Source organism: Aythya ferina (assembly GCF_964211825.1).
Source record: "Aythya ferina genome assembly, chromosome: 5".
NCBI lineage: Eukaryota > Metazoa > Chordata > Aves > Anseriformes > Anatidae > Aythya > Aythya ferina.
The window spans coordinates 30,286,641-30,299,490 of record NC_140301.1 but is presented as its reverse complement, the minus strand read 5'-3'; the positions used below and the strand labels follow the sequence as shown (position 1 = coordinate 30,299,490).

At 40.6% G+C, this 12,850-nt stretch overlaps 1 protein-coding gene across 8 annotated transcripts in view; it reads left to right on the top strand.

Moving 5' to 3' along the window:
• Positions 1–12,850, top strand: part of DPF3 (double PHD fingers 3) — a 159,602-nt gene that overhangs the window by 121,929 nt on the left and 24,823 nt on the right. For 6 of the 8 annotated variants that reach the window (XM_084521369.1, XM_084521367.1, XM_084521368.1 and 3 more), the window contains one exon: positions 7,181–7,309. In XM_084521369.1, the coding sequence (XP_084377495.1) occupies positions 7,181–7,309 (129 nt within the window). Of the gene's footprint in view, positions 1–7,180; positions 7,310–10,597; positions 12,033–12,850 lie in introns of all 8 variants that reach the window. The other 2 variants (XR_014693664.1, XR_014693665.1) reach the window with 1 other exon arrangement.

Here is a 12,850-nt window from a genome sequence, read left to right as displayed (position 1 = left end):
ACAAGACACCCTGCAGCAGGTGCTTTTTCAGTGAAAATATGTACATTGCCTTGATTTGACTTCTCATTAGTTTAATCTATTTTTTTTTCCCAGGGCTAGTTTTAATGAAGAAAAAAAAGTCAGGATACTAAAAGAAGCTGTAATGATTGCAGACTTTGGAGATGCATAACGATTTCCACTCAAACTCTGTTTGCAGTTGTAAATTTCTCAGACTTCTGTGCCTGTGTTTTGAGATGTTAAGGAAATAATAAATCAGATGTTTAGAGTGGCAGAATACTGGAAAATCTCAAAATTATCTCCTATGTACAGAAACCCATAGGGGTCTTTTGGCTGGTTTGTTTGAAGTTGTGTTTTTTGTTGTTGTTATTGTGTTGTTATTGTGGAGGTGCTATCTCCATGCTTTTTGTCCTCATGTAGATTTTAAACTAAGTAAAACTCAAAGATTTGACTCAATTTGAACTTAGGTGCTCTGCCTTCTGACATTCCTCCCGTGAACAATTTCTAGAGCCAAAGTCTACAACATGTGACAGGGACCAACTTGAAGACAATGGCCATCCTCATATGAATGCTGAGGGATGCTGTTGATCTGCCCCGTATATTGGACAGCATGACCCCTCCTTGAGTTCCCTGAGCTGACAGGAATGCTGCACTTTGATGGCCAGAAGCCAAGCCTCAGGAGAGGAGCCCCTCAAAATCAGGAAATCTGTATTTTAACATGTTGGACTTTTTGTCTGCTTGCCTATTCTTTATCTCCTACTGTTAATTCTCATGGGGTGCTGGACAATTACAGTATGGTCTATTTTTAGTGATTTACTGTGAGCAGTGGGATTTTGGCTAGTGTCTTATGTGCTCCTGCTGAAGACCCTCTGAGATCAGTACACAGACATTTGTATGAAGCGTGCCTTATAGTGCAGGAACACTGACACCCCAAATCTCCTAGATCTCAATAGCTGATCCTGTATTTCATTGGCTTACCTTCCATTGCCTGCTTCCCAACTCATTCCTTAGCTGTTCAACTAAAGGGCCATACCAATTCCTGTAAAAGATGAGATCGAATGTTCTTCCTCCCCCCACAATCAGAGGCTTCCTCTGACTCCTACAGAAGTACCTGCTGCTGGTAGCATTCGCTTGTTGCAGCTTGTAGCGCTCCTTGGCTGTGCCTCCCCATGAGCAGGGGGTATGTAGGAAAGGCAGCCTGTCAGAGCTGCTAAAACATGTGAAGGCGAGAGCTTCCTCTTTCCTCACAGCACCAACTAACCCAAAGAGGAGACAAAATCCAGTTACTAGGGAGAACTGGCAATACTTGCAGTTGGCAGCTTGCAGCACCTCTCGCAGTAGTACAGCTCTGGCTGCCAGCAAAGGGCATGACCGCAATGTGCGGTGGGGCCCCTGGGGGCCCATGGGGCTGTGCGGAATGATTAGCTTGGTACCGGGAACACAACAGCAGCAGTTTCCCAGTGCTACCCCAGGTTCACACACACTGAGCAGAGGTTATTTGGTTGAATGCTGTGCCACATCAGCACAGCTGTGTCACTACCAGCCTCAGTTGTGCTTGCAGCCTGCTGGAGGGTCTCTGTATCAAGTGCCCCAACACTTCCCAGTTTGGGGTTAGCCCACGTGCTTATCTCTGCTATTAATGATAGAGGAAACATGCCCAAAGAGACTCGCCATTTCCTCTCATTCAATTTGATTTATGTTTTTTTCCTGAAAAACCGCAGTGAAAAAACCCCGTGTTTAATTCATTGGTGAGGACAGCGCAAAAATGGCTGTGCACATCTCTGCCTGGCCACGTACAAGTGAGAGCAAGAGCCTTGAATGCAGCTGAGCTTTGCTTGGCCTCTCCCTCACCACACCAGGGGTCATATATTTTTGTTTTATAGCGTGGTTCTGGGGCAGGGTCTGGGCCTGGGCACTGGGCACAGAAGCACCTCTGGGGCCCACCTCCATGACTTCCACCATTGCTCGTTAACCCCAGCAGTGCTGAGGCAGACGTGGGTGCATCTCTGGCCAGGCATCGCCCTCCATTCTCCTTCAGAAGATATGCTTCAAGACAGGCCAGGGTCCATGCTTTGACTCTCCTTCCCCTCTCCTCAGTACCATTTTTTCGTTGTTATTACTTCATTGCAATTTTGAGCAGCAGGCCGAGGGGCCGCGCGGCGACTCCTTGCGCTCGAGAGCTGGAGTCATAACAGGTGGCAAGACCAGAGGCAGCCTGGCCTGGCACGCCGGTCGCCATGGAAACGGGCCAGAACTGCGAGGGATGAGCTCTGTCAGCGGCGGGGGGGAAGGCAGCCCCAGGCACATGGGGGCACTTGGGTGGCGGGTTGGGACGGGATGGCAGCGCCTTGGGATGAGATGGGTCCTCCGAGGGGCTCCGCCAAGGCAGGCCGCGTGCGGCTGAGCGCTGGGCTTGTGCTTCAAGAAGGGAGGTGTCGGAAAGGAAAACTGGGCCCCAGCTGCAGACAAAGGGTCTTGTAGATTTAAAAAGGAAAAAAAAAAAAAAAAAGCAAATCCACCCCTTTTTCTCTGTTGCAAAGCGCATTGACTTGATTCAGGCCTGCACGCAGGTTCCTGTGGTCTCTATTGTGCTCTGGAAATTTCTGTTGCAAACAGAGTAAATGACCTCATTCAAAGCCTTTCGAATTGAATTGAAAATCTCCAATGGACTTTATTGGTTTTGGATCAAGCCCAGAAGAAAAAGGTAAGAGCTGGACAAAATGTGTTAGGAAAAATCCCTTTGGGAACGCATTTATGTCTGATTGTAGCCAATTCACTGTAATCATTTAAATAAACAAGGCACAAGCCCCCACCCTGACCCTGAGGCACACGCTCTAGTCCTCCTCCTCCACCGCCTTTCCAGTCCTGTGGACAAGATACAAAATAGAGATGAAGTGCTAGCAAACCTGGATATACCACTTAAACCGTGGCTCAGTATCAAGCTGCTGTACCCACAGGCTGAAGAAACGTATGTGGCTGTGATTCAGTACTAAGGAGCAGAGAAACCAGTTTTTCTTTTCAGTGCTGTTTCCACCTACAGGTGTTTAAAGATCATTATCCAAATCATTAAAATAACTTCAGCTGGAAATCAGAAAATTGAGAAAATACACTGTTCTACTTATTTAGCTTTTGTTTGTTTTTAAGAGTGTCATTTAGAAGGAAACCTTTTGAAAATATTTGTGTTCTGAACTTTTGGGTTAAAAAAAGGAACAAGCATTGCTTCTTTTGCCTTCCATTCAGGGACAAGAATTGCCTTCCATTCAGGTTATTTATTCTGTGCAGCCATGAGAGCTAGAACCTGAGGCTCTTATCGTGTCACACAGCATCAGAAGAAAATAAAAATCCTAATTTCTTGATGTTATTTCACTAGAAGCAGCTTTTATCATTAAAACAGGAAAATAATTTCTAGATTCTTTGACTACTTTGAGGGAGAAGAAAGGAAGCTAGAATTCTGGCTAGACCACCTACCTGCAAAATCAAGAAGGCATAGAACTTATTTTAAATATTTAAACTCAGTCAATTTGTTTAGCATTTAAGGTTTTGTCTACAGAGCAAAGTTACTTTGTAATATACTACAACATTGATTTAATTTACAATACTTGTTTTGTAGGAAGACTCCTGTGAATGATGTTACTATATTTTAATAAGGAATTTATTCAGCTTACCATTATATAGTTTGAAATTCACTTGATTAGGCTGAGAAGAAAAAAATCTATTTCAGAATAAGAGCAAGCCAAAGTTATTTGGAAATACTGACTTCATTTTCAGTCTGCATCCTATCTTCACATGAATCAGCTTTCGGGTACAGTTAAACCATCATCTGACCAGTGCAGATCTTACTCAATGCATTTTAAAAAGGATTTTTAAAGCCAGTATACACTGCTTATTTGGGGGCAGATGTAGATGAAGACAGGGCCTTTGATGAAACAAGAAAGTGAGACCAAGTTGAAACTGCAAGAGGCGGTGATTTAAGTACCCCCCCTATGAGAACACCTTAGCTCAGGCAGTACTCCTCAAAGCTCCACAAAGCTTTTGATCTGTTGTAGCAGTTTGTAATGTAAAAGAAAATCAGAGGAGTTTTGTGTAAGCTAGGACGAGACCATAGTTGTTTTTCACGGCTTTGCTTTAAAACTCTTTCTGATTCTGGGTGAACGTTTTTCAGACAAAATCCTTGGCTGTAGTCACCTGATCAAAATGATTTAGCTAGCACACCTTGGTGAGTTACTTCTCATTAGCTGAGCTATCATGTGGCTTAAGCAAGCACCTTCTACTTTGTGATTAATGTGTGCAAAAAGTGTATACCTAGTTAATTACTCTGTCTCAGATGAAAAGCAGTAACACGTTAGTCGCTAGTAATTTACTTGCTTTCACTTGTGCATCCATTCCCATACTTTTGTAAATACTTTTATTGATAAAGGGGAGGGATTAGGGTTGGGCTTTTGGTGTATGATATGCTTCTCATGAATATTGTACATTGTATCTTTCTGTCTTTGCTTTGTTTCTTAATTTCCTCATCATTTGTGAACTACAGGAAAATTGAAGTAAAAACTAAGGACATACACAAAAAATCCTTTGAAAGTAAGAACTCTGCTTACTGTCATCTGCAAATCTTTTTATTCTTAAGCCTTCTGTTATTTAGCCTGAGGCTTAATTCGCTGTACAGTACTGATCAAGAAAATAAGCCTGAGTTAGGCTTCATTCCAGTTTTTGTACCCATTAGAATGAAAAAGCATTGGAGACATTGCCTGTACTGGTGTATTTGGCTGTGAAGATGCATCACTAAAGACAACATTGGTGTAACTTCAGGAATTTTAATCTGTGTACAACTTTTCAGGACTGACATCTCTTATCCGAGTCAGATGAGCCAGGTGCATATTATGAGTGACAAGCAATAGATGAGCACATAGACACTGACATTAAAAATTAAATGAAAGTGGAAGACAAAAAAAAAAAAAAAGTAAGAGGAAGTGATTAAAAAGTGTGCTTTTCCCCTTGCCAGTAGTCTGGGAGAATCCCTTCAGCTTCATCACAGCCGATGAAAACCCTCCACGTGTGCCACACGCCGTAGATGAATTGGTCGGTGTACGTGTTTTCATGAGTTCCCCTGTCCCATTTCCAGTTCGACTGTTAGTGGGTCTTAGGTTCGTGAGCTGCGTTGGAAAATTTAAGTCAGTATATGTTGCACATTAAACCAGTTATGTGATCCTACACCATGTAGAAGTAGAGCTCTTTGCTTAGTACACTGGCAGGCACCTTGAATGGTTGTTTTTATTTGTGGCCTCACCACAGAATTCTTGTGCTTTTGAGGAAGCCAGCTAATGACCCTACTACCAGGTCTTTCCAGCTGTAAAATGCCATGGTGCCTCTTCACCATGAAATTTAATTAGGGCGCAGTAATACTTTGGCTAGATGGCAAAAGGCACTTTGGACTTCACTGAGGGTTAATATTAGGTTCCTAGTAGCTGCAAGGTGCTTTAAGAAACTCGCATGAAAAGTGAAGTAATAAGGAACAAAAAATCACTGGATGCTGGGCTTGCTGAGCTTGTATTGCATTTGACCTGTTTGTAGATGCAGCAAAATATACAGAAATAATGACTTAACTTTTTCAGAGTGGGGCTGCAGTGGGAAAAATAAATGTGAGAGAGATCTGCTTTTTATAAAAAAATAAAATAAAAAAAGTACAAGTAACAACTTTATGACCATTTTGTTACAGCTCTTAAAATGAGTCTGTGTGCTAGGCTTCCACGTGGTTGCAGTTCTTTTCTGCTTATCTTGCATTCGCGTATTAAATGCCTCTCTGCTAACTGGCAGGATGCTAACCTAACAGTGGGAGCTTATGGCTGGTTTTGGGAGAACCAAGGATCTGCTGACCACCATTTCAGAGCAAAACCCATTGTTTAGTAAATACATCAGGGACTTGATGATCATGTAGGAAGATAATGCTGTATTTGCAGTGCTATGGTTTTATTTATTTATTTATTTTTATTTTTCTTCTTAATTTCACCTTACTTGCAATCTTTCAGCTACCAATCTTCAAAAAGCTCAAATAATCAACAGCTGGAAGGGAATGAGTAACTAGATGCACCCAAACCAGAAAAAAACGATGGAACTCAGAGGAAATTTTAATTTTAACTGTATGTCTTGGACTGCTACCAGAAGCCCTTTAGAATGTCATTGTTCTGTGGGGGAAATTTGGATGTGGACAAAAAGATCATTAATAAAGGCTGTCAAAACATCTGTTAAAAATCTGCAAGTTACAAAATATGCATTAAAAGGATAATTAAATATAGATGACACAGTTTAAAGGTCTTCATTTTCTAGTTTGTAGCAATCCACATGGGGTAGGCTTAGGCCAGGTATACCGTTGGAATTTTTATTTTTAATTTAAAAAAGGAAAAACCAAGACCAACCATTTCCCTCATTTCCCTCACCCTTTCATGGTTCCTGGTCAGACTATGGAGGAACAAGAAGTTTTCTCTCTCTGGAAAGCAAAGGAGGAAAATGACAGTTGTGAGGAAAAAAAAGAAAAAAGAAAAAAAAAAAGTGATGGTCTGCTCAACTAGAGATGCTGAAGACTTCTGTCCATTTCTCCCTTCTAGAGGAAAAGCCTCCCCTTGTACTTGAGCCCCAGTGTGTGCCTGCTCTTTTCCAATATTCCTAGGTGGAAAACAAGAACCTAGCCTCCCTCCTTTTTTAGAAAATATGTGAAATAAAACGAGTGAGGGTGCCTCTCCCTCCATCTCCCTGCTGTAGGTTTCTGAGTTTTGGGGAACATGCTTTTCCTTTCTGAAGTTGTGCTTTGTGTGTTTGCATTTATGGCTGCTGTCTGAAAAAGCAGGCTTGGCTTACCAACAGCTTAGGCCTGATTCTGCATTAGGGTATGTTTATATGCTTGTGTGTATTATGAATTCCCTGAACTGCACAGGGATCTCTGGCAGCATGTCCTGGTGAGGGACCAGCTCGGCTGCATTGTAAGGGAAATGGTGAAGTGCATTTCAGGTGAAATAGCTACAGCATACAGTGTACTTAAGATGGAGGTGATTTATACAGCCCAATTCTTGTTTTAATTGACAACATTTTGTGTGGCCTGCAAACTCACCCAGTTAGCATTATATCAAAGAGAAGTGGGAAATATCTGAACTGAATGCTCTTTAAGTAAATCTGATTTCTAACCCGACTGCAGCCCAGAAAGGACCAGACGGGGTCATCATTCCCAATAACTACTGTGACTTCTGCCTCGGAGGCTCCAATATGAACAAAAAAAGTGGCCGGCCTGAGGAACTTGTATCGTGCTCAGACTGTGGGCGCTCTGGTAGGTGACTCCTTCTTGCAACTTTCTTGTACAAAAGCATTTGTGTGTTTTCATTTTTTCTCCTCCTGAAAATTTTGAAGAAAGGCAGCACATTTGGGAGGGAATAGGACATGAGGTCTTACCTCTTGCCTGTATTTGTGGGAATGGATGATTGGGAAATTTTCTGTTGTAAAACCCATTGTTGGATTCACAATTTTAAGCTAATGGGGTTCTTACGAAATAACGAAGTTTTAATGTATTTATTGGCTTCTGTGAACATTGGTACATGTACTAGTTGTTCTTTAAATGGAAGGAGAAAATCCTATGACAATGTTAAAGAATGGGCTCTGTCTTCAAATGCTGCAATTACAACTATAAATTACTTACAAGATTTATGAAAGTTGCATGACAAGCATTTCCATTGATTACACATTTCATGCATTTCTTCATCCAAAAAAGAAAGAGGGAGGAAATTACAGGGTAGAGATGGGGGTAGCTGTCAAGAATTATCCTCTTACAAGATGACTATCATTAATTTTGTTTAAAGAGGTTTTTATTTCTCCATTTTCTCCTCTTCTCTCTTTTTAAATGTAGGCAGTTGTGTCTTTCCCATTTCTAGTTGTCTTTATTTCTGGACAGTTCTCTTCATTTCTGGACAGTTCTCTTCTCTTCTCTTCTCTTCTCTTCTCTTCTCTTCTCTTCTCTTCTCTTCTCTTCTCTTCTCTTCTCTTCTCTTCTCTTCTCTTCTCTTCTCTTCTCTTCTCTTCTCTTCTCTTCTCTTCTCTTCTCTTTCACTTTCCTTCTCTCTTTCTCTTTCTCTCTCTTTCTCTCTCTTTCTCTCTTCCTTCCTTCCTTCCTTCCTTCCTTCCTTCCTTCCTTCCTTCCTTCCTTCCTTCCTTCCTTCCTTCCTTCCTTCCTTCCTTCCTTCCTTCCTTCCTTCCTTCCTTCCTTCCTTCCTTCCTTCCTTCCTTCCTTCCTTCCTTCCTTCCTTCCTTCCTTCCTTCCCTCCCTCCCTCCCTCCCTCCCTCCCCCCTCCCTCCCTCCCTCCCTCCCTCCCTCCCTCCCTCCCCCCTTTTGTTCTCTTGTTCTCTTTCTCTCTCTCTTTTCTTTTCTTTTCTTTTTTTTTTTTTAATTTTTGTCCCAGCTGAGCAGCTACTCAGAGTTTGTCTGGGAGGTGGTGGCAATGGTAGAGGGAATGGGAGACCTCTAACAACTGCATATTCCAGCTTTGGTCCAAGTTTCCAGTTGTGATATTTCTGGACAGTGGTGATACTAGTGGTGATAAGACCATAAAATGTAAATTTGAAAACCAAAGAGACCTTGAAATTCAGTATTGCTGCTGCTTCTGTTCTGTGGTCACTGGAAGATGTTTGTTGCGTGATGGCTGCAATGCTATGTGAAGTGTTCTCGTGATGAAGGAATGGCCTTCTCATATTCCTGCTGAGATTCATAGTGAACTTCTTACCAGATTCAGTGGGAGCAGGACTAGGCTCTCACTGACAAATTGCCTTCTGCAGTTGTTGTGACCTCTGAAGATATCCTGAAGTGATACTGACTGGTCACCAGAGGACCACTGGTGACCCCTTTGGTTTTCTCCAGGGGCATCCTTATGAATCCTGCATAGTCAGTGGCATGGACCTTTTAGTGTATATGCATTTGCTTCTTAATAACTAAAGGGGGAAGCTCATGTGGTCTGTGGTGCCATCTTGGAAGAGCATTCCTCTTCTCCTTGATTGCTGTAGTTCAATATAACTCATTTCAGCCTTGTCCTGATACGGCGCAGTGAGACAGATCCGTATTTTTTGCTATTTAAACATTGCTATGGTGATTATATCAGAATGTAACACAAATACATTAAATCCCTTGATGGCTTAGTGTGATAGAACAAGTAGATCCGCATGTAACCTAAATTGTGCAAAATCAGTTCCATTAAATGCTATCCTTGTACAAATTCGGACCCACCTGGGTCATTCGTAAGGGTCTGCAATGGTGTGACTGATGTGTGATGGAAGCAATTAAGGTACAACCACACACTAATCTGTAAACTAAAACAATGAAAACTCTTTGGTGGCTGCCATCTTTCTCTTTCTTGATAATGGGCAACATTTTCATTATACTGAAAGAGAGGTCATGGAAATTATGTTATTTCTTCCCTTCACAAGACGAGTAATACCACATCCCTGTAAGGTGGTTCATCTACCAATTATTTTGTTATATCCATTTTATTTTTGTGAACAGGGTTTAATTCTTCGTTTCTCAAGCAATGCAGTGTACTTAACCACGCAGTTATATGGCTGATTGGTGTAGCTGGAGTGGGGACCAAACAGTCGGTTACTTAATATCATGTTAGTGTTTCCGAGTAATGAATCAGTTGTCCCCTACACACTGACCCTTTCGTTTTGCTGGGGCACAAGAAATATCTTTTTCTCTACCTTTATTGGAGAGGGATTCTGAAGGTTATGCTATTAATCACATAATGTGTTTGATTGAGGGAGAAAATAAACCTCAATTTCACAGATACCAGTACTTGACTTCTATTTTCAAGAGTCTTGTTGTTGTTGTTGACATTGATGTTCTGTGTGGAGAATTTCCTGTTGCATACTGAAAGTTGGATTAACGCACACTTTTGAACTTTTCAGTGTTCCCCACGACAGGTCACTTCTCATCTTAGTTGTTTTAGTTATTGAATTGTGTCTGTTTGTTTGTTTGTTTGGGGCGTATTTTTAAAGGAGATGACATGAAATCGGAATAAAAGCATTTATTTAGTTTACTTCCACTTAGTTTTCAAAATGTATTTCATTTTTTCCATAGAAGAGGCTGTTTAGGATCAGGTGAAGGACAGGAATAAAAGTCCTGAGGCTGATGAGATGTCTAATGGGTTACATTTCTATAGCAGTAAATTTGTGACAGTTGATGCCAGTCTGAAGGACAGTCATTGTGCTTAGAAGCTCTAATGGTGTCTAATTACTTACACGGTCTAAAATTCTTTTTAAATTGATCTAAGTAATCACGAGAAAATATTTTAATGTCTTTTGAAGAGAGGAAAATATGATTAACCCTTTCGCTGCCATAGCTATGGGCACCTGTGTTATTTGTAGATATTTTTTTTCTTTGAAAGAGAAACTGACCCTTTTTTATTTTCTTACTGCAGTTCTACCAAGTTATGACGTTGAGGTGTGTGGGCACGTACAAGCACACACCTCTCAGCTCGATAGTCTGTATTGTTTAATAATAATGATGCTTAAAAAAATGATGATGATGATGCCTGTTGCTTAACCCATGTGCTGATATATTCATCATACATGTCAGCTCATTTGGGAAGAGAAGGCAGGAGGGACGAAGCAGCGCCAGCACGCACTACGGAGGACTTGTTCGGTTCCACGTCAGAAAGCGACACCTCGACCTTTCACGGCTTTGACGAGGACGATGCAGAAGAGCCTCTCTCAAGCCGAGGAGGTGGCTGTGGTGGCAGCTCTCCCTCTGCAGACAAAAAGGGCGGCTGCTAAAATAATTAAAAAGACGCACAAACTCTGAGCAATTTGCTGTCCATTTTACTACTAGAATTATTATTACCTTTTTCTCTCTTTTTTTTTTTTTTTTTTTAATTTTAGGTCCTTGGTTTTTGTTTTGTTTTATTTTGTTTTTGTTGTTGTTGTTGTTTTTCCCGTGGGGTGTACACTGAAAGCACAAGCGCTTAAAGCTCTTGACAACTACTTTGAAGAGACAGAAGGTTTTGATTTTCCTGTTTTTTTTTTTTTTTTTTTTTTTTTTTTTTTCATTTTAGTTTGTTTTTCTCCCACCTCCCCTCCCTTCTCTTTCTCTCTGGAAACATAAAAGGTGGATTTAATATTTTTTTTTAATAGTGAGCAGAGTTGATTTTGTTGTCTTTTAATATATATATCAGCAAACCACAAAAAATACAGATGGGTTGGAGAGCATGAAAGAAAACCCAAATAGTTTTTTTTAATTATTATTATTTATATATTCTATATATTATTAGAAAAAAAAAAAAAGATACTTTTTAAATAAAAATACAAAAAAAAAACACAAAAAAGCAATGGATGTCTACTTGATGATAGAACTGTTTCTAGAGAACCACTGTGGGCGGACTATATCCGAAGACAAGGAAACCCTTGGTGTGATGGCTTCTGCATTTTGCACTTACTGTACCATGTGGAGTTTGGCTCTTCTTGTACATCTGCTACACTTGTCTTTAACAGCTTGAAGACACAAGCAGCTCCATTGAAGACCATGACCTTGGGGAACACGTTTCCATCATCCGTCCTTTGGATACCTTTACACTCAATAGATCTCTTCCTTCCTGCACCCCTGCATCTTTTCCTCACTCCGCTCTACCTTTTTTTATTATTATTAAATTACTTTTCCTTCACCTTTCACTTCATGGATAGCAATTTCCAAGCATAGGGACGGCATATGAATGGCAAGTCATAGACATCAAAGACAAAACAGATGGAGGAGCAGAATCATGGAAGAAATGATATGGAAAAATACCTCACCTATACTTTTCTTTCCATTTTTAAATTTTAATTCACAGCATTTTTTTCTGTGTCGCCCAGATTTTTCTCTCTGTAGTGTCTTGTGAGACACTTTGTTTGCTTTTCAATAGCTTCTCTTGAAATAAACCAAAGCAATACTCATTAAAGTTCCATGGGCAATGGAGAAGAGTGACTCCCTTCCCAGCGACTTTCCCAGAAAGGAGGAAGCATGCAGCAGAATTCAAAAGGTATGTCCTAGCTGAAAAGTCTTTCACTGATTGTGAAATCTCTGTTCCCTGGATTTTCAAGAGACCCTTGAGTGAACTTTGTTGTAGGAGTAAATACTGTGGATTAAATTGTCTTATGAGTATGTGCCACATTCAAAATATGAGTATGTGCCTCTTATGAAACTTACTGAAGTTATGTGGGAGCAGGATCCAGCCTTGTTTACAGTCAGAAGTGAAGTCTATAAAAAGATTTAGTATGTAGGTTATGTTTTCCTGTCCTAATGCTGGTGAAAATACTCCTGGAGCAGAGACAAAATTAGGTTCTAAGGTTGTGTTTTTACTGATGCGTATAATGCCAACAAATAGGGTGAAATCATGACCCCATTTAAATCAAAGGCAAAATAGACATTTATATGGGCAGTGTGTAGTTCTTAAATTGGAGATATTTGATTCCCGAATAAAAATCTCAGCCTTGTAATGAAGACTTTGGATACATATTGTTCTAATATGTGAATGAAGCCTGTCCAAACAGATTCCTCTTCTTTTTCTGGGCACAGTACTGTCTGTGAGAGTTCTTTCAACAATTTTTTCTTTCCATAAACCTTAAAAAAAAAAAAAAGAGGATCCAGTCATAGAGCTTACCTCAAATTCTTTATTGACTTTAGGCCTAGAATAATCAGTGGCCAGATTCTGCTCTTAGGTACGTAGATGTAAATCCAGAATGATGCTACTGATGTTTAGATTACATTAATAATCTGCCCTCAGAATTAAGTGTGCTACAAAATGTTACAAAATACCTCCATGTGTTTATAGTGTAGAATAGGGAATGTAAGAGTCAC